This window comes from Phyllobates terribilis, unplaced genomic scaffold (assembly GCF_046119375.1).
Source record: "Phyllobates terribilis strain yellow unplaced genomic scaffold, ASM4611937v1 Scaffold_5__5_contigs__length_657084704, whole genome shotgun sequence".
Taxonomy (NCBI): Eukaryota; Metazoa; Chordata; class Amphibia; order Anura; family Dendrobatidae; genus Phyllobates; species Phyllobates terribilis.
Window position 1 is genome coordinate 225,467,029 of NW_027362765.1, and position 27,308 is coordinate 225,494,336.

The following is a 27,308-nucleotide window of genomic DNA, read 5'->3' on the forward strand; positions in this document are numbered from 1 at the left end:
CACTTCCTTCAATACCCTCCATGGGAGACTAGAAGTTGTGATCTTGCGATCGCCTGTGTTACACATAGCAGGGCTTTGGCAGGTTAAATGCCACTGTCGGAGATTAACACCGTCATTTAACATGTTAACAGTCGCGGGGGGGATCGTGATTCCACCCATGGCTGTTAGCTGATCTGATCAGCTGTCATGTGCCTCTGTCATATCCCCAGAAGATGCGGACTCATCGCAGGAGCTCGCTCCAAAGAGGGGGAAGCGACCTTGGACATACTGATACGTCCAAGGTCGTAAAGGGCTTAAACAGTAATAAGGGGGTCATGTTAATGAAAGCTAATACACAGCAGGAGCAGACACAGACAGAAGAAGGCCCCTGTGCAAAAACAATATATGGGTCCTTTGCAGCCCAATAGCTCATCATAATGCACAATTCCACCTGCTTTGGGGATAGAAGTGGGCTTTCTTACATCTTGGGCCCCTGCGCTAACGGTATAGGTTGCACAAATGGGTTGTCTGATCCTGACATACAAGGCATCAGTCAATGTGCGACCAGTCCCAGAGTCAAGGCTAGGAAAGACTTTAGTTAACCGACTCTTTTTGGTTGTCCCTGGTTCAAAGTTTCCACTCAACCCCCCCAAAAAAAGCCCTGGGGGAATTTTACAGGTCCAGAAAAATGGATGGGATTTACAGATATCTTATGCGCACTGTGCTTCTTTTCCGTAACGTAAACTGACCTGCAGTGTGTTTTTTAAATGCACATGTCAATTTCTCTTCTGGGTACAATGAGTTTTATGTGCGATTTTCCTGATAGAATTACATTAGATCCGGAAAATCCGCAGGTAAAAAACGAATATGCATTTTCAGTGGGTCTCTGCTGCGGAAATGCACTAAAATGCATATAAAATACATACCAACAAGACACAAAAAAGCGCATATAAAAAAAAAAAAAACGTTTAAAAAATGCAAAGAAAAAACACAACCAAGTTTGTATTCTGCTACATTAAAAACTCACCAAAAGCTCACAGAGGAAACATAGTTTATTAATTCCAAACCTCTATAAAGTTCACAGTAAATCAGGGATAGCTCGTATGACACTTGGCTTATTTTACTTTGAAGAAAAGCTCTTTTATATAAATGAGCCCACATATTTACAGATTGTTATTATTCATTGTGAAAAACCTATCTTGGCGGGGTTAAGAGCCATCATATAAGGATGGAGAAACACTGATCTTGGTTGATTTAGATCTGTTATGTAATAAGTTACAATTTATCCTAATTGCTCTGAATACAATATTCATTTCCAATTACTTCACTTAAGTTTGTGACACAGAAAAGATAGAGATTGTAACCTGGAAGCTCTGAACGGAGCCCCGGGCACAAACAGCAATGTACAATCTGCATTGATTTTCATTTACAGTCAAGTTGGAAAATCTGAGCTGGAATAATCTATAGAAACAGCAATAAACTGTATAGATGCACCTAAGGGCACATGTATATTAAGTATCACTAGTACATTCGTTTTTTTTTGGGCACAGATCATATTGGTTGCATGCCAAAACTGGGAGAATGAAAAAAAAAATAGTTAAATACTAATTTTTAATTTATAGAGTTCTGTACATTTTGGGGTGTCCCTTAGCTGTAAATGGTGTAACATTAAATATGAGAGGTCTAAAAACGTGTCAAAGATATCATGCAGCTGTAAGGGATGACCGGGACGGTCACGCGCCTGTCTTCCTGTAAGACAACTGTTGCAGAGTGTTCGGACATGTGATTATATTTTATTTGCATAACTGTGCTTACCTTGTATGTTTTTATAGTAATGTGAAATATTGCATAGAATCTTATAGGCCCTAATGTTATGTGATTAATGTGCAAGGTTAATGTATCGGGAAAGATATTGTTGTGGGCAGAATAGGAAGCAGTGTTTTCACTAGAGATGGACAGTTACTGTAGTTACAGTAGACAAGGTACAGTTAATATGTTTGGGACCAGCCCAGCATGGGAGAGGTTTGGATCAGTTTAAAAGAAAAGGCATTTCCTGGATTGGGCAGTGAGAGTGAGAGTGAGTGTCTAAGACATTGAGAGGTCCAAACAGAAGTTCGTATACACTCTGCAGCGGGCCCCACAAGTACATATCGTTCTGGCAGCATGGGGACACACCAGAAGTCTTGTTGAGATACCTGTGAGGTCCGGGGACTGTGGCCCTTGGTGGGCACTGGAATGTGTATACCATTCTCTCCGATGCAGAAGAGGTCTGATGGGGAAAAGCGAGAGGGAACGATGTCGAGTCTCAGAGAAGCATGCGTTGTCGGATGGGGAGTCCCTAGGAGCAGCAGAATTTGTTGAGATAGGGACAGTCTGGATGGAACAAAGGCTGTGTCTCACGATATTGTGTGTGAACGGAACCACAATTGGAAGGTGCTGAGCCCGGAACTGCATATTGCATATTGCTGTATCTGAACTGTCCAGTAAAGTGAACTCTGTTGAAATGAACCAAGTGTCTCCTGATGTGTGTGACTGATCCTGGACCCATGGACATGGATGCAGTGGTGACCTCAGGCCTCACGTGAGTACACAGCACAATATGGATGGAAAAGGACACTGTTTAGTACTGGGGAGCCGGGGCGCGGATTAGCAGCAGCAGACCCACAGCACTGTCCCTGGGCCCCGCTTCACAGCATTACTACTGTATTCAATTTAGTACAGTCTAGTCTCACTTCATCTTGTTCCTATATTACACAAGATTATTCTTGTCATTCTTGGTCAAGGTGGGGGGTGTAAAAGGCGTATAATATATAGTTTGATGGACCATAAACATTACATTCTAGCTTAGTATAGTAATTTATGCTTCCCGAAATCTGTATGTGCCAACTGATTATCCGTGGATCTCCATAAACTTGGTGATACTATATTTTGGAAGTCAGACTATATGGTGGCATGCATAGTTTTTATTCTCTTGTACATCCACCAGACAACAGGGACCTCTTTATTGGTAATAGAAAGTTTAGCAGTCAATTCATTGCAAACAAAAATCAATTATTTTTTTTTTAATCTTTCTGGGAAATTATCCTTTGGAAAAAAACAAAAAAAAATAATTTAGCATCCATTGTGTAAGGCTATAAGAGCCAAGGAATACCATCTGCTTTACATATAGGTTGACGGAAACATCCCAAAACAATGAGCTCTGAAAAACAAAAATGTAGAATACAGCACTAAACTATAAATCTAATGTTGATGTAGTAAGTTTACACACATAGCGTAGTAGTAGTACATGTATCTGCATAAACTAGGTCTTTCTCATTCTCTTTGCTTGTAAGGATAAACCTATAGGTGTGCAAAAAAAGCAAGTCAAATCCAGGCCCTAATACCTGGATGGACCAAAAAAGGTCCCTCCTCTGTGTGACAGGAGGAGACCAGTAATGTAAAAGTCAGGTGAACATTTGGGGTTGGGGGTAAAGTTGCATCAGCACCCAGAAGCTTTAAGTGTGATTTTCATTTTCCTTATATCCAAAACATGTTAGCTGTCATCTTTCCGAAGACGGTCATTCTAGAAAACAATTTTTTCACGACAACTCTGCAATAAGTATTGGTCTTAGAAAATGTAAAATGTGAAATTTAAATGGCCATGCTTTCTTCGAATCAAAATGTCAAAATTAATGGAAGTGCAGATTTACGAGAATAGAAACTGTTAAAAATGACCCGAGTCCAGTTAATGTCTATATTCACATATTCACTATAATTGCTATATTCAGCCCTGACATTTTATTTTGATGATAATCTTGTTAGCAGCAAAAAACTTTACTGTGACTATATTGGAAGTCATGGTGATGACTTTAGGCCATTGCTGCGTCAAAGAACATAAAGGGATCCCGTTTCTCTCCGCAAATATCATAATAGTCCTCAAATTTTCTGTGTAGGAAATAGTGAGTGTCAGGTTGTTCATAAACGTGTGCAAGTTTTACAGTTATTCCTTATGATTAGTAAAGGGTACATCTTTCAGATCCCCGGGAGCCTCATCAAAATGGCGTGTCTACTACGTCTACAGTGTCCGCCTCCAGTAGGAGTATACAAGTGTCTACTACATCTACAGTGTCCGCCACCAGTAGGAGTATACGAGTGTCTACTACATCTACAGTGTCCGCCACCAGTAGGAGTATACGAGTGTCTACTACATCTACAGTGTCCGTATCCAGTAGGCATACAGTTGTGCTCAAAAGTTTACATACCCGGGCAGAATTTTTCCTTTCTTGGCCTTGTTTCAGAGAATATGAATGATAACAAAAAAACTTTTTCTCCACTCATGGTTATTGGTTGGGTGAAGCCATTTATTGGCAAACTACTGTGTTTTCTCTTTTTAAATCTTAATGACAACCAAAAACATCCAAATGACCCTGATCAAAAGTTCACATACCCCAGTTTTTAATACTGTGTACTACCCCCTTTAACATCAATGACAGCTTGAAGTCTTTTGTGGTAATTGTGTATGAGGTTCTTTATTTTCTCAGATGGTAAAGCTGCCCATTCTTCTTGGCAAAAAGCCTCCAGTTCCTGTAAATTCCTGGGCTGTCTAGCATGAACTGCGTGCTTCAGATCTCCCCAGAATGGCTCAATGATATTAAGGTCAGGAGACTGAGATGGCCACTCCAGAACCTTCACTTTGTTCTGCTGTAGCCAATGACAGGTCGACTTGGCCTTGCGTTTTGGATCGTTGTCATGTTTGAACGTCTAAGTACGTCCCATGGGCAGCTTCCGGGCTGATGAGTGCAAATTTGCCTCCAGTATTTGCTGATAACATGCTGCATTCATCTTTCCTTCAACTTTTAACAAGTTTCCTGTGCCTTTGTAGCTCACTCATCCCCAAAACATCAGCGATCCACCTCTGTGCTTTACAGTAGGAATGATGTTCCTTTCATTATAGGCCTTGTTGACCTCTATCCAACTGTAACGTTTTTGGTTGTGGCCAAGAAGTGCAATTTTGGTCTCATCACTCCAAATTACCTTGTTCCAGAAGTTTTGAGGCTTGTCTCTGTGCTGTTTGGCGTATTGTAGGTGAGATAATTTGTGGCATTTGCACAATAATGGCTTTCTTCTGGCGACTCGACCCTGCAGCCCATTTTTCTTCAAGTGTCTCCTTATTGTGCATCTTGAAACCGCCACACCGCTAGTTTTCAGAGAGTCCTGAATTTCAGCTGATGTTATTTGTGAGTTTTTCTTTGCATACCGAAAAATTTTCCTGGCAGTTGTGGCCGAAACCTTTGTTGGTCTACCTGACCGTGGTTTGGTTTTTACAGAGCCCCTGATTTTCCATTTGTTAATCACAGTTTGAATGCTGCTGACTGGCATTATCAGTTCCTTGGATTTTTTTTGTATCCCTTTCCTGTGTTATACAGTTCAACTACCTTTTCCCGTAGATTCGTTGACAATTCTTTTGCTTTCCCAATGACTCACAATCCAGAAATGTCAGTGGCTGGATGAAAGATGCAAGAGACTGTCTGTATCCCAGAAACTCACTCAGCTTTTATGCACATACACTGATTACAAGCAAACAGGTCACAAGTGAGGATGTTACCTTTAGTAGCCATTCAAACCCATTTGTGTCAAATTCTGTGCATGTTATCAGGCCAAAATCGCCAGAAAGAGGGAAAAGTCAGAACAGGGTGCAAGGGAAAGAGAAGAAGGGGGGTGAGGGGGTAATGGGGAAGGGAGAGTAGAGAGTAGGCCTCTCTCCTGAGGTGTCACAACTCTTGAGAATACACGTGACGAGTGGATATTGTGACAAGGTGATCATTATAAGGTATCGTAAGTTGAGGTTGATAAAGCTAAGTTGGTTAATTTAGCCAAGATTCCAAGTCTGTGGTTTCTCTAAATGCAATCCAAGGCGCCCAAGTACTGTAAATCTTATCCTGAGTTCCAGTAATCTGACCAATTTATTGTTCCATTCTGTATATGTTATTGAGTTCACATACGAATTCGGATCGTGATGGTATTTTTTCTTGTTTCCAGTATCGAGGAATTAGATTCCTGGCGGCTGTGAGGAAATGTCTCAGAAGACCCTTTTTGAATCTAGATATTGAGATGTCGCTTAGTGATAAAAGGGCTAACTCTACTGAAGGTTGCACCCTGTATATGGAAAGTCTATTGAATAGGTCAAATATTTTGAGCCAGTAACTCTGAATGGGTGGACAGGACCACAAGATGTGTGTGTATGAGCCTCTCTCTCAAGCATCTCCAACAAGTCTCCAGAACTATGGGGAAAATTGAGTGGATAACAGAGGGGCATCTATACCATCGGGTTTAACACCTTGTAGGTCCTCTTCTGTGATACTGAGCACAAAGACTATCTAAATGTGAATAAAAGGATTTTGGCACGGTCCTCTGGGAAAATAGGTCTTCCCAATTCCTTCTTCCATTTTGAAAAGAACAAAGGGGGACCCCGGAGCACTATTTGGCTCTCTTGAAATATCTATAATATAACGCTACAAGAGTCCCTCTGTCTGAAGCCTCTATAGACTGCGTAAGCGCGACAAGCCTGCGCAGTCTGGCTCCAGACAGAAGAAAATGTAGAGCCCCGAGGGTTCGGCCGCTACAGGGGTATTGCACTTCCGGGTAAGGATGGAGTGTGGACCAGGACTCGGTTAGATGCATGCATCACACACACCCCATTTCCGGGGGACAGCTCAACGGTGCTCCCATTAGTACAGTAATGCAGGCACGACAGACCATGTCCCTGGCTGGAGTGGGGAGGGGGTAGGAAAACCCAGTGATGTAGGAGCAGATAGGGGTTGGGTTTCTGGGCATAGGTAGGAGCCCATTGGTTGCAAGTCACCTGGGCTCATTCACAGAGAGGGAGGTATAAAAGGTGGGCACCATCTTAGTTCTGGAAGAGAGTTCAGTCAGGAGGAGAAGAGAAGAGGAGTTCAGCCAGGGAGGGCTGACAGGGAGCTGTGGCTCAGTCTGGGCCCAGCTCCACGAGGCAGGCCTGGAGTGAAGGCCAGAGCCAGCAGAAAGGAACAGAGACAGAAAGGAACAGAAACAGAAAGGAACAGCAAAGAAAGAGAAGTACCCAAAGTGTAGAAGGGCCCAGAGACATGGAAGCAGAAGGAACCCTAAGGACCCAGGAGATTGCAGGTGACGGGTTGGCAGAACAGGGTACCGGATCCCAAGTTGGTGGAGGTGACTAATCCTTAACCAAGAACTGGCGGTCGCGATCATTTACTGGTGCGACCCCTCACTACACCTACTAGAAAGGCACACCACATAGGGTCAGGGAAGTGGGCACCCAGCTTCCCAAGAGAAGACCCAAGGCAGCTGGACAGAAGTAGTGTCACTGTTGGGGCACGGCTGACGAAAGGATAGAAGGGAGTCCTGTGCCACACTCCGGAATTACCTGGGGGTTGGTCGAGCCCCCTGCCTGGTGGACGCAGCACGGCTCGGGCGGTCCTACCTGTGCACAAGTGACCTGGATGAGAACTGTGAGTAAAGAACCTGAACTGCAACACCTTGTTTATGTGCTTTCTCACCGCATACAGCACTACTAGTACTGGGACGCCCCGCACCATCACCCCCATCGTCTACTCTACTGCCCTGGGGCCGCACTCTTCCCGTGGGGAGTCACACTACCTCAGCTGCATACACCATCAGCCCCAGCGGTCTGCCTTGCAGCGGCGGTTCGCACTGACCGCAATGCACGGGTGGCGTAGTCGGACATTAAACCATAAAAACCCCTATAAAGGACTGCCATTTGTCTGACCACCCTGAGCCACGGGACAGGGTTGCCACTACTACTCCCAGCATTGCCCTGAAGCCCGATTCAGAGTGCCCCACGGCCCAGGGGGCGAGTCAAATGCATGGAGTCATTACAGGTAATAGGAGTGTATGGCGCCGGAGATCACGGTATGCGTAGACACTGAACGCATACCGCGATCTCCTGCGCCATACTTACCTGATCGGGAGGAGTGTTGCCGCGGCGCCTCTCTTCTCGCCGGAGACCGGGACAGGAGTGAAGGCGTCGGAGTCGGCGCATGCGCATAGCGCTATCCAGCGCCATTTTACTGAAGACACATTTGGAGTGTGTATTCAGCAAAATGGCTCCGGACAGCGCGGTATGGGAACGCGCTTACTCCGGCTCCACACTCCTCCCCCAGCCTCCGGCAGAACAGGACATGGCAGCGCTGGAGCACAGGGAAGAAAGGTGAGTATAAGTGGTTATTTTTTGTATGTGTGCAGCGTGAAAGCGATGAGGGGGCCACACATACCAGGACTGGGGGATTAGGGGGCCATACATACCAGGATTGGGGGATGAGGGGGCCACACATACCAGGATTGGGGGATGAGGGGGCCACACATACCAGGATTGGGGGATGAGGGGGCCACACATACCAGGATTGAGGGATGAGGGGTACCATACATACCAGGATAGGGATGAGGAGTGCCATGCATACCAGGATTGGGGGATGAGGGGTGCCATACATACCAGGATTGGTGTAAGGGGTGCCATGTATATCAAATTTGGGATGAGGGGGCCATGCATACCAGGATGAGAGATGGGGTGCCATGCATACCAGGATTAGGGATGAGGGGTGCCATGTAAACTAGGATTGGGGATGAGGGGTACCATGCATACCAGGATTGGGGTGAGGCGTGCCATGAATACCAGGATGAGGGGTGCCATGCATGCCAGGATTGGGGATTAGGGGTGCCATGCATACCAGGATTGGGGATTAGGGGTGCCATGCATTCCAGGATTGGGAGTGTGGGGTGCCATGCATACCAGGATTGGGGGTGATGGGTGCCATGCATACCAAGATTGGCCGTGAGGGGTGCCATGCATACCAGGATTGGGGGTGAGGGGTGCCATGCATACCAGGATTGGGGGTGAGGGGTGCCATGCATACCAGGATAGGGATGAGGGCAGCACATAACAGGATGGAGGAACAGGATTGGGGAGCACAAATACCAGGATGGGGGCAGCACATACCAGCATGGGAGACCATATACCAATAAAAATGCCCACCACCTGGGCGTAGAACGGGCTCAATAGCTAGTCTTATATAATAGGGAGACAGTGTGGTCCAGAGGGCTCCTCGTCAGACACTGATTTTCGAAGGGAGTAAGTGGTCTATAGATGTCAGCCTGTTTAGATGTTGCATTGATGAAGCTTTTTAGTTGCTCCTAGAAAAAACAGGAACCTATGGGAGGATCACTATCAGGAAAAATGTCTTGTAGTTGTTTCATTCCCGTTTGGTTTATATATAATCATATATAATATGGTGTTTGTCTTTGTGTTTTATCACAAATCTTTTAATGTGTTTATAAACCTGAGAAAGGTGTTATCCATAAGACCATTTAACTGCCAACTATTGCTGCCAACTCATCTCATAATAGAGCACACATTGCTCGAAGGATGGAGGCAGAAACTGGAGGATGGCGTTGCTTTAACAATTAGGAATGTAATAGTGAGAATATGGCAACCTTTTTTCTTTTTAGAGTTTAAAGGGTTTAAAGGGAACCTGCCATGTCCAAAATACGCTCTTAACTAGCAGTTATAGCGTTAATCTGCAGATTTATAGCGTTCCAAAACTGTCTGGCCACTATACTGAAATTGCGGCTACTGTGAGAAAATTAACTTTATTTCTCCGAGGAACCTCTGGCTTTCAGTCACAGGGTGTGGCATTTCTAAGAACGCTCTGACACTTTGACAGTTCACTCTGCAGCACTTCTGTGCAGAGCGATCTGTCAAAATGCCGCTCTGAGCACGTCTTCATGACTGAAAGATGGTGCCTACCCAAGGAATATAGTTCATTTTCTCCTGATAGCTGCACTTTCAGTAAGGCGGCCGGACAGCATTGGGATGCTATTAACCTGCAGATTAACTCTATATCTACAGGTTAACAGCATTTGGGGATATGACAGTTCCCTTTAAATCTTTTTCATTCTTTCAATGAAAGACATTTTAAGATTTATGTTATAAAAGTGATATTCTCATATTTCACATTTATGGCATATATAATGGATATACCATAAATGTCAGATGAATCCTTTCATTTTGAGAACTGGGCCCCATTGTAATGCTTCTGTGAGGGACGAGGCGAGAGGTCAGGCATGTTCAGCAGTTTTCAAGACTCCCACAGCAATGAATGGAAACATCTGCACAAGTGCAGCCACCTCTCCTCTTACAGAGGCATGAAACGGGGCTGCCATTGTTATATGTGGATATTGGTCAGCGAGTTTAGGTAGTGATGCAAGCCCTTATGCCTGCAAATATATGGCCCAGGTAAGAAAAGGGGGTGGCATGCCCTGTAACCAAAAACATAATGCTACAGTATAACAGTATAACACAGGCCACAAACAGACTATTAACACTGATTTGTTAGACGGATGTGATTTTCTAAAGGAATATTTTGAGAACACGGACCTTCTCTGATCGGCAGAGCCCCCATCAATTGCTCCATTAGAGTCTATTGCTCACTTCATGTCGGAGGCTCACAGTTCCACACTAAAATGCAGCACAACTGCAGTAAAAGCTTATTATTGATTTATTGACACTGCAACACAGGAGAAATACAATGTTCCCACAGCACTGACACTGACACAACGTGAGACTCCAATATTTGACATTAATATATTTTAGAGGCATCACTGAGCCAAATGCGGTCGCAAACAATTTATAACTGCAGCCACGGTCGTCTTGTCTTTTCTCCGGGTGATGTAATACTAGACTTGAACTATTAAAATTACAGTGTTTTTAAATAGTTAGGATAGTGCTTTGTATAGCTCCTGCTATCTGCCCATATTTTGAAAGGGGCAAATGAAATCCCTTGAAAAGTGACAACCACATTGTGGCCATATTTGGGATTAGTTGCATTGGATCAGCGCAGGTTTTAGCGTGCTGCAAACTGACCATTTGCCAACACCATCTGGTTACCAGGAGGACTGGAACCCTTGATGAAACCTGAGAGATTTATTGCATTGGATGAAAAATATATGGCAGTGTTACATTGAACCATATAGTAGTATTATTTAGACTTTGTATGGCGGTATTATTTGTATTATAATCATCTGTAACTGAGAGATTTTACTCCAGTTAGAGAACTTTAAGGGTATCCCTGTTTGATAATTGTGGAGTATATGAATGTGATAAATGCAGGTCCTACCACTGAACATGTAATGTACCTATATCAAGAACAGGGCCCAATCTCGTACTACTGTGAATGGAGAGCTGCCCATAAAATGCATGGAGGAACTTCTATAGAAGTGAATGGAGAGCTGCTCTTGTGTAGCCATCTCTCATTTGCAACAGCACTAGATAGGCCCCGTTCTGCCATAATTTTTTGAAATGGGAATATATCCCTTTAATATCCATACCATAACTATCCACAGATGATATTCACTGATGACTAAAGTTCAAACCAGTGAAGATGATGTGCCATAGAGGACTAGTGGACCTTATTTGTTGGATCATCATCTATTCCATTTTTTGTTGTAAAATCCCTTCTTGTTTCAAGTGTCCCTTAACAATAGACTAATTAGAAAGGAATCTCCATCGATCAGCTATAATCTATGGCAGCAAGTGTCAAATCGCGTCTTCTTGTGCAAAGTGGCTTCGGAGATAAGTGGCAGTTATTTCATGGACTAACACCCGTCTTCTTCTCTTTTCACACAGGCACAAGCTCTGCTCCTGCACAATTCCTCTGCTTGCTGTATAGGTCATCTATTGCTCTGCTTCCCTGCAACAACTTCATGGTACAATTCTTTGCTTGATATTTCTGCTTTGTTATCTGTTACATTCGATTCACTACTCACATATGTCTGTCCTTTCCCAACTGTAGACTTTATCCTGTGTTTAGAGGTGCTAAACTGCAGAGCCTACAGAGTCCTAGCTCTGTCTTTGATCACCCAGCCATCTCCTGGTGATCTGAGCACCTGCTAATTTAGCCACAAGCAACTCCCACAATGCCCCTCACCTGATGGTTTAGCGTGCCTTATATATTTAGAAGCTCCTTACGGGTGTGCACGTGCTGGGTTGTGCACACGTCTGCTTGTGCAAAGTGGCTTCGGAGATAAGTGGCAGTTAGTCAGGGCAGGAGTCAGGTAACCTACACTTTGACCGCTTACTCTCTTTTAACTACATTTTTGTTAGCTTTCACTTTTTCCCCCTATAGTCCTCCACTTTCTACTAACCCCCTTATTCCCTACACCTAGTAAGGAACTCTTGATCTCTCCCTCCATCCTCCCCATTCATCTCACCTCCTCCTCAGAACTATTCCTCAACATTCAATACTGTGTCTCCAAACACAGACAGCCACCCCATGCTCTCCTACTCCCACCTTCTAACACTTTCTCTGCTCCTCCTCACTGCCGATGACATGTCTCCAAATCCAGGTCCTCCTCGCTGTATCCCCACAGTCACTTCTACCTCATATCCACGACCTACCACAAACTCTCGCAACCTTTCTAACCTCATACCCATCCAACTAATCCCCACTTCCTCAGTTGCACTAACAGGAGCTCTATGGAACGCTCGCTTCGTCTGCAACAAACTTTCCTACATCCAGGACCCTTCCATTACTAACAAACTTTCCTTCCTCTCCATCACCGAAACCTGGCTCACCCCCTCTGATGCAGGCTCCTCAGCCGCACTTTTGTATGGCGGATTCCACCTTTCCCACCCCCCACCCCCAACGGCAAACATGGTGGAGGTGTATGTTTTCTCCTGTCAGATACCTGAGCCTTCACCCAAATCTCACTGCCGCCCTCCGTTACACTCCCCTCTTTTGAGGTGCACTGTGCGCGCATCTACTCCCCCTCCAACCTTCAGCTGTCCGTCATTTACCGACCCCCAGGGCCAGCCACCACTTTCTTAGCCCACTTCACCACCTGGCTGCTTTCACTTCCTTTCCGATGACATCCCCACTATCTTAATGGGTGACTTCAATATCCCCATTGACACTTCCTACTCATCTGTCTCTAAGCTCCTATCCCTCACTTCCTCCTTTGGCCTTGCTCAATGGTCTTCCGCAGCCACTCATAAAGATGGCCACACACTGGACCTCATCTTCACCTGCCTCTGTTCCCTATGTAACCTCTCTAACTCTCCTCTTCCTCTCTCTGACCACAACCTACTTACATTCTCTGCCCTCTCCTCTTCACGTCCACAATCCCCACTCCACAAACTTGCACTCCTTCGCAGAAACCTCAAACACCTTGACCTACACTCACTCTCTGAATCCCTCCTCCCTCTTACAGAAATAAATTACTTACACGACGCAGATGTTGCTGATGCTTTATATAACACCAAAACAGCTGCAGCTCTCGACTCATTCGCCCCCCTCACACATACCCAAAGCTCACACAATCAACAGGCAACGGGCCTCCAGGGTTGCTGAGCGGAGATGGAAAACGTCCCACTCCATTGAGCACTTCATCGCATTCAAACAATCCCTCACTATTTTCAAGTCCACACTCACCGCAGCAAAACAAACACACTTCTCATCTCTCATATCCTCCCTGTCTCACAACCCTAAACAGCTATTCAACACTTTCAATTCTCTCCTCCGTCCTCCAGTGCCTCCTCACTCTCCTCTCATCTCAGCTGAAGACTTTGCCTCATTCTTCAAGCTGACGATTGACACCATGAGACAAAGCTTTTGCCTAAAGTCCCCACAGCCCCTCCTCATATTCCTCCTCATACTCAACCTTCCTCCTCCAAACCCAACATCTCCACCATTACGGAAGATCAAGTCTCCTCTTTACTCTCCAAATCACACCTCACCACCTGCAAACTTGACCCAATCCCATCCCACCTCATCCCTAACCTTACCACAGTCTTCATCCCAACCCTAACCCACCTCTTCAACCTGTCACTAACAACCAGTGTCTTCACCTCATGTTTCAAACACACCTCAATCACACCGATCCTCAAAAAGCCCTCCCTTGACCCATCCTCTCTGGCTAGCCTATGCCTATCCCCTATGCCTCAAAACTACTGTAACAACATGTCCACCTTGAGCTGTCCTCTCACCTCTCCTCATGTTCCCTCTTCGACCGCTTACAATCTGGCTTCCGACCACATCACTCGACTGAAACTGCCCTGACCAAAGTCACCAATGACCTACTAACTGCCAAATCCAAGCGACACTACTCCGTCCTCCTCCTCCTGGACCTGTCATCTGCCTTCGACACAGTTGACCATTCCCTCTTACTACAGACTCTCATCTCTTGGCATCACGGACTTGGCCCTATCTTGTCCTGGGACAGCTCATAGAGTCTCATGGCTTTCAGTATCACCTCTATGCTGATGACACACAAATCTACCTCTCTGGACCCGATATCTCCTCCCTACTAACCAAAATCCCACAATGTCTGTCTGCTATCTCATCCTTCTTCTCTGCCAGATTTCTAAAACTTAACATGGATAAAACAGAATTCATCATCTTTCCACCTTCTCATTCATCCCCCCCATCTGACCTATCCATCAACATCAATGGCTGTTCTCTCTCCCCAGTCCCACAAGCTTGCTGCCTTGGGGTAACCCTGGACTCTGATCTCTCCTTCAAACCACATATCCAAGCCCTTTCCACTTCCTGCTGACTCCAACTCAAAAATATCTCCCGCATCCGCGCTTTCCTCAGCAAAGACTCAAAAAAAAGACTGCAAAAACACTAGTGCATGCCCTCATCATCTCCCGCCTCGACTACTGCAACCTCCTGCTCTGTGGCCTCCCTTCCAACACTCTCGCGCCCCTCCAATCTATCCTAAACTCTGCTGCCCGACTAAGCCACCTGTCCCCCCGCTATTCCCCGGCCTCTCCCCTCTGTCAATCCCCTCACTGGCTCCCCATTGCCCAGAGACTCAAGTTCAAAACCCTAACCTTGGCATACAAAGCCATCCACAACCTGTCTCCTCTATACATCTGTGATCTAGTCTCCCTGTACCTACCTGCATGCAACCTCTGATCTTCACAAGATCTCCTGCTCTGCTCCCCTCTTATCTCCTCCTCCCACAATCGTATACAAGATTTGTCCCGTGCATCCTCCCTACTCTGTAACTCTCTACCCCAACACATCAGACTCTCGCCTACCGTGGAAACCTTCAAAAGGAACCTCAAGACTCGCCTCTTCCGACAAGCCTACAACCTGCAGTAACCACCGCTCCACCACATTGCTGCATGACCAGCTCTACCCCCACCTACTGTATCCTCACCCATCCCTTGTAGAGTGTGAACCCTCGCGGGCAGGGTCCTCTCTCCTCCTGTACCAGTCGGTGACTCGTTTTGTTAAGATTATTGTAAGTGTTTTTGCTATGTATACCCCCTTTTTCACATGTAAAGCGCCATGGAGTAAATGGCGCTATAATAATAAATAATAATAATCATCTATCTACAGCGGCACTACATTGGAAATAAGGCATTACATAGGACACAGTCAAGTCAAGATGTGGGTGTAATCCAGGATCGCTTCTTCACAGAGAGACACAAGGACTATAACCTAACAAAGTGTAAGTAAATAGGTTTACTAAACTGGACAACCACTCTAATAGAGTACATGTTCTAGACATACAGTGTACATATGGTAGATATCATAGTCTTCTAAATTTCTGACCATAGAAGGGAGCAATCAGTGGACACAACCTGACCCTCATCTGACCAACACTAAAGTGTGTGAAGACGTGAGATAAACCATGCCAACGGCCTTTCTACACGGAAAGAAAAAATCTTCAGAAGAAAAAGATGGAAAATAAACAAAGAAAATCGACAAGACGAGAAATGAAGCTGGTATCTTAAGTCTTTAGAAACACAGCCATACAAGGAAAGAAGGCTTTGCTGTACTCATATTACAGTATGTGGGAATCTGAAAGTATGGAATTAGTATATATTAGCTCCACAAAGACCTGAACACTGATTCATTTGTGGAAATGTTTGGCCTACAATGAAGTACACTTAATACCTGGAGAATTTTTCCCTTGCACACCTCACATGTTGGGAATACACCCATTTATGATGTGAGCTTATATATGAACGTTGCTGAACAATTTCCATTTTATACACTATCTGGAGAAGAAAATATTTCATTCTCCACAGTTTGCTTGAGCGTAAACCATTCACCATGGAATAAACACCCAACATCCACAAATCTCCAACACCCAAACAGGAAAGGAAAGCTAGTGACATAACACTCACAAAATATACTTGGTGTATTTTAGTATTAGGTGTGGGAGGGGGTCCATTAATTATAGTTTCCATACATACTTTCCTGCCAAATCTAATGTATGCTTACCAGAGCAATTGTGTAAGTGTGTGACAGAGACTGTTGTATACCTGCCCCTGAAAACAAGAAGTGTAGTGTGAATATTGACTTGGGTTTTAGTGCATTTTATTGTATGATGTCACATGTGTAAAATGTAATGTAAAATGCATAGAGAGTTATAAGTACTGATCCTGCTCTGTAGGTACTGTATTGGTAATGCCTAAGGTAACCTGGTACACAAAGCGAAGGAGTAGGGACAGTGTAGAACATGGTTTAGTGTTTAGTTAATGATAGATAGGAACATTAGGACATGGAGCAGATTGGACAGTGATGGGGATTGTGGGTGTGATGTGCTTAGTGCATCTTGCTAGAACATAATGACTACAGTTAAGTAGGTGAAAAGTTAAGGTTGCCCATCAACAGATTGCTGGGGCAAACAGGTTATGATACAGTTAAAGGGGTTGTCCAATCCAAACCGATAAGTCTGCAGACTTATGAATCCCCTCAATGCACGCACTGTGCGCTGCGGGGATTTGCCGGTTTCAGACCCGGGAACGGAGGGCATACATGAGTTATACATACCCCCAGCCAGTGGACGTGGCCTCGCTCCATACACTTGTACTGAGCCGAAGCCGCGCCCTGTCTAGTAAGCCAGTGGGCGTTGCCGACTAGAGGGCATGGCCTCGAGGCAGCGCCTACTGGCCAGGAGTATGTATAACTCATATATACCCTCCATTCCTGGGTCTGAAACCGCATAGCACAGTGCGCGCGGTGGGGAGGATTCATAAGTCTGCAGTCACACAGAGTGACTGCAGTTATTCCTGTAACGTATGAGAGTGACTGCAGTTATTCCTGTAACGTATGGGGCCTACGGCACGAATTAGCCACTAAGAAGTGTGCTTTAATTCCTTCCATGCAGAGGAAGCCGGAAGGGGAAACGTGTGAGATGTAACAGATCTCGGGAGTGCTGTGGGGCCAGACTGGAAGTCCCTGGAATGAAAGGAGGATCAAGCGTAGGGATAGTCCAAGCTGAACGTGAGCAGGAGCTTGAAATGTGCTGTGTGAAACTGGAGGGTGCTGTGCCCAAAACTGCGTGTTAAAGACTGTTGTATCTGAACTGTCCAGTAAAGTTGAACTTGCTATAACAAACTGGATGTCCCCTGATCTGTGTGCGGCTGATCCTGGACTTAAGGACATGGATGCAGCGGAGGCCTCCGGTCTACAAGTGAGTACAATGCACTGTACACAGCATGACATTAATGGACTGGGACACTGTTTGTTTGTGGGGTGCCAGGGCATGGAGAAGCAGCAGCTAGCGCACGTCAACTGCCCTCGGCATCTTACAACTGTACTACCCTGCAGGCAGTAGCATCCCTCCACTCCCAATGTCAGAACAGGTAGGAGATTATGAATGATTTTCAGAAAATCATCTCCTTGGGTGCAGTTTGTTACCTCACCCTCCCTCGGTCCAGGGCTAAGTCTTTGATTAGTGAGCACAGTGGTTCTTCCCTTGTAATCAGAACTCAACTGAGCTCACTGATTGGCTGCCGTACTGTTGACGTGACGTCAGCACCACAGCCAATTTAGGAAACTGGGAACAATGGCAGAGACTCAGTCCTGGACCTGGGATGGTGAGTAAAGCTTGATTATATATATCAAACTCCACCCAGGGAGCAAGATATTCAGAAATGGGACAAACCCTTTAAAGCTTTTGTTAGCTAAGGATTGATTTTATTTCCTCTGGGCCAGGCTTAGGCTGAATGAAGCCTTGTGCAAAATTATCCATTGGTGTCTCCACCCCATTAATTTTTTTTACACAGTTTCCACAGGAAGCCATCTTGTATATCTTTGGATAGAATTGATTCAGGCTTCCTTCACAAGTTTTTTTCCTCCCATGAAATGACCCCACTCACTGACTAGTGTGTCCAACCCTCATGTGAATTTCAGCCTTTCCACACAATTATTGTCGCTCTTTCACCCCAAAAGCAGCATTATATATAGCATTAATCTGCATGTATAGCATTAAAGGAACTTTGTCATCACACAACGACATTTCAAACCAAGTACAGGCACTCGTTGCATAATTTTCCCCCTATCCCTTCTACCCTTTTATTTGATTTACAACCCTGGCTTGACAGAGCCAGATATGGGAAAAAAGAGCAGGTGGGAAGGTGTATGTAAATGATTGGCCATACCATGATGCACCCAGCATGACTACTTGGTTTGAACAGTCATTCTATGCTGACTGAGAAAAGTATTTATTCTATGCCTGCCTTTTTTACTGGAGCAGCGGCTAAAGGGACAAGATGTATTTATTTGTATTTTTTATTTTACTCACTTATGGCACCATTAATTCCACAGCGCTTTATAGACATTATGGGCACTGTCCCCATTGGGGCTCACAATTTACATTCCCTATCAGTATGTCTTTGGAATGTGGGAGGAAACCCAAGCAAACAAGGGGAGAACATACAAACTCCTTGCAGATGTTGTCCTTGGTGGGATTTGAACCCAGGACCCCAGTGCTGAAGTTATATTCTCTCTTTAGCCACTCGCTTTCAGTCATAGTAGCTGCTGGGAGTTGTAACAGTCACAGGTCATTACAAAGTAAGCATGGCTGTAATCACTTCCCAAGACACCAACAGCCTGCTCCGCAGCATGTGTGTGTGCAGTGCAGACTGTCATTCAAAGTTTCAAGGAGTGATTACTGCCAGGTAGTGATGAGCGAGGGATTGCCTGTTTGTTAGGGAATCCTCACATGTGTTGAGGCTGACTAACAGCCATAAATCATGCAGACGCAGGGACTCGAACTTAATATACGAGAACGCCGAAGATACTTGGAAAGCACCAAAGTGCGCTCGGCGAACGGGTTAAATAAACAGGCTCGCTCATCACTACTGCCATGCCTACTGTGTAGTGATCTGTGACCGCTCCCTACAACCACTTCTCTATGACTGGAAGCTAGCAGGGGAGAATAGAAGTTCATTTTCTCACTGTAGCAACTTCTTCAGTAAGGCAGGCAGGGTTTAACAACATTTACCTGCAGATTGACTCTACATCTGTGGGTAAATAGTGTTTTTGGACATGACGGTTCCCTTTACAAATCAGTTGACTATTTATGAAAAGATGGGATCTCCAGAGTGACAGATAGGCCACGTTCGCACGTTCATTATTTGGTCAGTATTTTACATCAGTATTTGTAAGCCAAAACCAGGAGTGGATGTCACTGGTGTGTCAGGTGTGACAGATAGTCGCTCTGGAGCCGGCTGTAGAAGGTCACTGCGCTTGGCATTGCAGAAGCCTTCTTGATTCCCTTATCTCTGTAGTATAGTCCTATCCTTCTTCCTTTAGGACCCAGCAACGACCTCCACTTTCTGGTGCTGATTGACAAACCCTTGCTGAGTAGTTGAATAGTCTTTTTCTGCAGAGAGTCGTCTGTGATAGTTCTGTGTACCTCTTTGTAGGCTTGGAGCACTAGCAGTTGGCTAGTTCCTTCTCTGGTGCCCTTGGAGGACAATTGGTGTTCTCTCTGGTGTCTGCGCAAGCTAAGTGTATCCCCTTAGTTTGTCTACCTTGTTGTCTTTAGTTTGTAGTGGGGCTTGACTAGTGCTCACCCTGTCCCCTCCCTATCTAGGGCCAAGCTCAAGGGACATTCAGGGCTTAGGTTCCTGCTCGGCAATAGGTGTGGAACCTATATAGGGATAATAGGGTAGGCAGGGTGAAATTAGATCTGCCTATGGGTCTCCACTCCCCCTTTCCCTAGTGTTTGGGCTTCCTCCCCCTCTTCCCTTCATGTTTCACTTAGTCTTTCCCTCCCCTTGCGTGACAGTGGAACAATCAGAGGAAAAGTGTAATAGAAACACGTCACAACTTCTGAATTTTTCACCCACTCCTGGTTTTGGCTTACAAATACTAATGTAAAATATTGACCAAATATTGAACGTGTGAACGCGGCCTTACAATTATTCATCCTAAACAGGGTATGCCTCTATAGCACACCTGCACAACATGTGGCCTGACAATGGACTTCTGGTGGCCCACTTGGAGAACTAATAGCCGGTTAACTTTCAACATTCAATTGAATTCATGAGCACTGGGACAGAGGCAGAAAAGCGTTCATCAGCTCCCCACCCTGACATTCAGCGGTGTGATGAGGTCATCACGCTGCTGACCTCATCACACTGATGCAGACACTTCTGTTGCAAAGAAATGACAAAAACAGACGGAAAGTTTAAAGCTCTGTGGAGCCGCAGTTTGTAGGGACTTTAATTATATAGATCGGCATGTTATTGTGAGTGCACAGTATGGTTGGGACAATGTTTAAAAGGGAGAAATGTGTGAGAAGGGGGCGCAGTATAGTGAGGGAGCAGCATGAGGATCCAGTATGAAGCAGTGGGAGCTTGGGGGATCAGTATGGGAAAAAGGGAGCATGGGATGGACACTATGGAGAGGTGTGAGTGTGGGGTAACACTGAAGATGGAAACAGCATGGGGTAGGACAGTGTAGAGGCCTTAGTTTGTAAGGAAGGACAGCATGGCAGTTATAGTTCATAAGGATGGACAGTGTGGTGGCAATGTTTCCTAAGTGGAACAGTCTTGGTGTTGCATTTATTTATTAATATTTGGTGTTGAAATTATTTATTCAGGGGCACAGCATAAGAGATATTTTTATTCATGGGGTGTTATAAAGAACACTAATTTTTAAGGGCATCGTGTCGGGATATACTACAAAGACCAGTGAAGAAGGAATTCTGTGGGCATGAAATCTCATCATAGCATCTGTACTACTTAGAGGTAAAAGAGATAAGAATGCTTGACTACAACCAGAGAAGATGTCACCTGTAAGGTACCTGGTCTAAGCAGTACTGGGGTGTCTACATAATCCACAATATTATGATGGCTGGTAACAATAACTTCTAGCATCTCATTACAATTGTTAAGGACATACTGTGAGTTGTGATACAAGTGTATATGGTGGGGACTGATCTGACATTTCAATCGAACAATGTACTAAGCTTGTTAATGTAGTCTTGTACTGATGATTGCTCTGGTGGTGTATTCATGCACTGGTGGTGGTTCTGGTATTGCATTCATGTACTGATGGTGGTTCTGGTGCTATATTAATGTAAGTTCTTCTTTGGCATTTTAGCGATAATTGGGATCTATCTGTTCAGTCTGACAGTGTGGCCCTTGCCCCCCCCCCCTGAAAAAAAAAATGTTGTGTACCCCTGCTCTGTAGAAAAAGTTTTATTTAAGATACGGCATCAACTTTAGAATATGATTATGGGGTTATCATTGTCACGTTTGTGTATATTTGCAGTATAAAAATTTTCAGATTACCACTATTTAAATGTATTAAATAAAAAAAAAAAATAGCGTTTACCTGCATTTGCCAGCAAATTGAGTTGGTCTAGTTCCTTCTTTCCACACACTGGTCCCACCTGACCAGTGTAGCTGGTAGGACGTGCACAAATCGTGAGTTTACACTCTTTGTCCTCCTCTGTGTTGTTGGTGATAACGGCAAACACATCAAAATCGCTACCCTTGTCCATCTTTTCGGATACTTTAATCTTTATGCTGACTGTAGATGGCGCTTCCTCCTTCTGATGTCGAGGAACTGTAGTGTGCTGATTTGCTTTTTCAAAGACCCGCCTTTCATCTTCAGAACCTAAGGAGCAGAGGACGCGGATACATGTTTATGATCAGTTGTTTGCTATTTTATATGTTTTTGTCGATGACATCTACAGTACTTATATTTTCATTCTTCTGTGTTTTGAATAGTTACAATACCAGACACAGTCTGTGCACAAGATGGAGCTGCTTCATGAAAAATAAGATGTAATGGTCTTCAGTTTACTCCCCGGAAAACGGTTGGAAACATATAGACAGGTAATATTCTGCTAACAGACTCAGCAGACAAATGAAGGGGTTTGATTTCTCCCAACACTGCCCTAAGCTTTTGCCAACACGCTCATGGTCATTAGGGAGTCATTTTAATATTTAGTGCAAAGGAAATTACATTTCAAAGATTAGAAAATTAAATTCGCCCCAAAACAGTGCCACGTCTGCCACAGGTTGGGTGTCATATTGCAGTTCAACCCTCTCAATACAGCCCAGCTGCTTCTTAAAGAAATCAGCTTTCTCTTTTATTTTTACTTGATCCTGACAGCCTGAATCTAATAATTCCACATCTCCTATAAATCACTCACATTGAATCACAGATTCTGCTTTTAATATATCAGATATTACAGATTTACTTTCAGGGAGATCTCTACGACTTCCAGTAGATCCATTGACTTATGAGTTCAGTTATATTTCTCAAGTCTTTTAGATCACGAATAGTGCTGTCAGATGAGCATATTTTTGCAGTCAAATGCACTGAAGCCCTGATACTGTGAGAACGCTTATTCTCAACTTTTTATCTGCATAAACATGCCAGCAATCACCCCAAAAAAAAAATTTTTTTTCTCTATTTTACACTCTTTTGCACTGTCCTGCTCTGCCCTTATTCACATTGATGTTGTATGATACATGTTAAGGTTTCAATACTAGACAGATTACGACCATCTCGATGGGTGCACCTTGTTGTGGTGGGATGGCTTTTATAGTTTATTTTGATAAAAAAAAAGTAAGTTAACTAAGTACCCTATATTTTTTTACATGTACTATTACTATTTACTTGCTGTAGGGTATATGCTCATATTGTTTTTTTTCTTGGCTTTTGTCTGTGAAATGGCCACAGTGTGAACGTGCTCTTTCACTTTGCACGTATACCATCTTATAGTCCAGCTCATTTATTTGGTTTTGCATTAGTCTCTTGTACTTTGTGCAAATAGGGTGCGTGGCCCACCTTTTTAGAGCTAAGTATTTAATCTGTATAGCTTCCCATGAATGGGTGTCTCAATTGAGGCCCTGTCCTGCTCTGCCCTTATTCACATTGACATTGTATGACACATGGTAAGGTTTCAATACTAGACAGGTTAGAAATAACAAAAGACTGACTGTCACTTCCAAACAGAAAACAGGTGCATACTAAGAGTAGCCATCTCCATATATAACTAACAAATAAAGTTGCACTCTGTAGCGCTACAGCATGCAAACATGAAATATATCAACTTTGAATTGCATTACTGCTCTAGAAAATAGAAAACAACGAGAATACTTAGCACATAAATTGGCCAATTCATGTCTACCCAGCAACCACAATAAGGCGATTCACTTTGCTGGGGCCTAACCTAATGTGATTCCTCTCCTTTTTAGGTCCCAGCAAAGAGAATCGCCTTATTGTGGGTGCTGGCTAGACATGAATTGGCCAATGCATAGACAGGTTAGGACCATCCCAATAGGTGCAGCTTTTTTTAATCAAAATAGAGTTAACTAAATACCCTATGTTAGTTACATGTACTATTACTATTTACTTGCTATAGGGTACATGTTCATTATTTTCTTGGGTTTTGACTGACTCATTTTTTATGTACTTATCACATCAACACATCAACTATTATAACAGTATAATAGATGCCATGCATATTTCTAAGCTTACCGCTAGCTACATATTTCAATAATTTCTATATCTATCCAAAAAGATCTCCTACATCATATAAAGGCCTGCATTGGCAAGAACAAACATGGAAACAATTCTCAGATGTGATCAGCAATACAAATTGTTTTCCACACATCATTTAGATAAAATAAAGTCTTCTTTCTAATCTACACCAGACAGGATATTAAAAAAAAATCAAATCTGATTTGGCTACAGCCATTTACCTTGAAGAGTAAATAATGAGTGACTGCTCGGACCCCCATCATAACAATATCCTATATGGCTGTTGGCACTTGGAAGCTTAGTCGTCCAAGAACTCAACGAGTTCCTTTGTAATGTTTTTTTTTTTCATAGAATAAAATCAAGGAACTGCCAAGAGTATAGTGATTGTCTGGCAATTGTACAATGTCAACAATAGTGTGATCTACTCTCAATCCGTTCTATTAAATATTGGGCTCCATTCACAAAACAAAGCCTTGTGCTGGTGGCACATGAACTTTCTACAGATCCGTACTTTTGAGCTGTGGACATTCTGTGTTCCATCATATGGTGCCATATGAGAGACAGTCTTCCCAAGAAGCATTGCAGAAATATGGCTTCTAATGGAGTCGGCTATGGAATCTGGCGGAAAAAAGACCTTAAAACTTCTACAGGTGTCACATTACAACTGCAGAAGTTTGTATGGAGCCTTCATATGGTTGTGTGCATGAGCCCTAAAAGTAACTATGAAAGCTTAAGAGAACAATTACTCTAGTAAAAATCCACCTGCCATTCTGAGAATTAGAATATGACATGGCATAACGTGGCACTGTAAATCTGCCATGCCAGTTGATATTGTTCGCAATAATGGTATTTAACGAATTGATCATGACTTTGTTATATCCTTAACTGGACCTGCTCCAGCGACATCTGCCTTAATCACCAAGCGCCATTTCATTGACTCTGCAGGCGGCGCTGATGATAGAAGAAGCCCGATATTGCTGGGTTTAGTCCATGAACTCTGGAGATATACTCATGTTATTTCGATTCTCTGGAGCTATACTACTGTTGTTTTGATCCTGACTAACTACATCTGTCTTTGTGATGCCTCCAAGTCTTGACTTTCGGTTGTCCGACTTTGCTTTTGACTAACTTCCTGTTATCTGACCCAGACTATTACTGACTATGATTTTGTCTCCTAATTCTGACCTCCGTTCTATCCCTGCAGTTACTGAGCTGGATACTTTGATTTCTGTTAGTTTACAATCCCTTCTCTGTCCAGTAATTACCCTGTGGACACAACCCAGTTGTCCCCATAATAAGTCCTTATTCCTGTAAAGGGTGAAGTCCGGTATTCTTCTCAGACCCACTCAATGTAGTGGCTAGCACCAAGTCATCCATGGTTGCCCTTTTAAGCAGCTTTAGATGGACTTTAAACACTTGATTGATAGGTATTACATTTTCCAATATTCAGAATAGCCACAATTGTCTTTGTTTTTTCAGTTTTTGTACTCACCCTCAGGGTACTTGTAGTTGTGTGTAATGTCTTCCCGATTGTCTTTTCCAACAGCTTTAGTGCTTATTTTCTGCCCAACCTGCCCAGTGTATTTGGTTTGTCTGACAGAACCATCTTTCTGCTCTATGAAGTGTATTACATCTGCATTCACCTCAGCAAACACAAAGGGGACATCATAGTCTAAAGCAAGGTCACCTTCCTTGACAGCAAGAACAGGAGCAGGACCACAGCAGAACACACCTACAAGACAAAAAAAAAAGGTCGAGATTTTAACAAATTGTATTGTTACAGTTAAAAAAGTATGAGACTCTACTCTAAGTTTCCTTAGAAGGGTTGTCTGGTCAAAAGTGATAAATCTGCAGGCACTCTGTGTGACGGCAGACTTATGAATCCCCCCAGCGCAGGCACTGTGCACTGCAGGGTTTCGCCAGTTTCAGACCCGGCAACAGACCCGGTATGGAGCCACCTACTCCATACAAGTGTATGGAACGAGGCCACGCCCCATCTAGTAACGCGGATGGCCAGTGGGCACGTCCGACTAGAAGGCGCAGCCTCGCTCCATACAAGTGTATGGAGAGCGAGGCCGCGCTCACTGGCCGGGGATATGTATACCCTCCCTTACCGGGTCTGCGCTGGGGGAATTCATAAGTCTGCAATCACTCACAGTGACTGCAGAGTTATCACTTTTGACCAGACAACGCCTTTAATTAAATATTCTAAGTCATAACAATTTGTTTACCTGAATCCTAAGTGTTATGGGAAAAGTGAAGAGAAGCAAACAAACATCATACCCCAAGGTGACAATATATGGTACCATACTACTATACTAGCAGCTCTATTTTAATCTTTACTGTTCTCTTTTATATGTAAACCACTGAGTACAACACACAGTGACTTCTATATAGTCATCTATAGGAAATTATGAAACTAAACATGGAAAGCTGCTCAGGGGGCATTTTAGGGAAGTGCAAGGTTGAGTTCTCCTGTCCAAGGATGGCTATGTGTTTTGGCATGAAATAGAAGAGTTCCTTTTTTGATAACCCGACTTCTATTTCACATTGTAAATCCAGATTTTTATTTAATTTTTTAAGAAAATGAATACATTAAAAATGTTATTGTAGACATATACTATAAACTATAGTGAGAGCATATAATAAGCCTATAGGTCAAAATAAAATTCTTACTACATGATATGGAAAAATCTATTACAAAGAAAACAGAAAAGAGAAGATTAGTTAAATTCCTACCATCACTTGTCTCTTGAGGAGTTGGATCAACCACCTGCCAGCCATCATATCCTTCAGGAAGATCAAGTCGATTCATCCAGGCTTCAACCCAACAGTGGAAGTTCCTTCATAGAAAAGTGACAAAAATCTCTTGTCAAGGGCACTAAACTCTTTTCTTTATACCAATCTTAAAACCACTAACTTTAAATATTAGGCATGTTCAGTTATAATGATAATCTTAACCACATAGCTGTAATAATTACTCTAGAGCAATTCTATATATGGCTTGCTAACTCATCATCTTACCAGATCATATCTTTTAGCTTATTCTGTTTCTTCCCTTCAGCATCCATGTACTGTTCAATCACCAAATTTTTGTTAGTATCATGTGCTGAATTGTAGTTGGTGATGACCCGAGCTGGGATACCCAGACACCTTAGCACTGAAATACAATAAAAATTAATTTAATTTAACACCCATGGAACGACTTTTCTTTCATCTTTTATTCTCATTCTTCTCACCTGAACAAGCAACTGCAGCAAAAACCCAACACTGCCCATATCGCACTGCCTGACACTGAAACTTTTTCCAACGTCGCAGGATGTCCACACTGCCGATCCAGAACATGGGGCTGACGCCATCTCCATAGCAGTTGTCCCAGCGCCCATACAGGACCCCTTTGTCATCATTACAATTCACCTAGAGGAATATGGGCAAATCTCAAAAGGTACCAAGATACTGAGAATGCCAAATAATGTCCTTTACTGTAAAAGGAGCAGCCAATTACAAGAGCCAAATGATATGGCC

The 27,308-nt window shown here is 43.7% G+C and overlaps 1 protein-coding gene across 1 annotated transcript in view; it reads right to left on the minus strand.

The window, feature by feature from the left end:
• Positions 1-27,308, minus strand: part of TGM2 (transglutaminase 2) — a 68,676-nt gene that overhangs the window by 20,817 nt on the left and 20,551 nt on the right. The window contains exons 6-10 of the mRNA XM_073683852.1: positions 27,023-27,200; positions 26,808-26,943; positions 26,523-26,626; positions 25,276-25,515; positions 21,621-21,905 (exon numbers count right to left, since the gene is read on the minus strand). Of these exons, the coding sequence (XP_073539953.1) occupies positions 21,621-21,905; positions 25,276-25,515; positions 26,523-26,626; positions 26,808-26,943; positions 27,023-27,200 (943 nt within the window). The remainder of the gene's footprint in view (positions 1-21,620; positions 21,906-25,275; positions 25,516-26,522; positions 26,627-26,807; positions 26,944-27,022; positions 27,201-27,308) is intronic.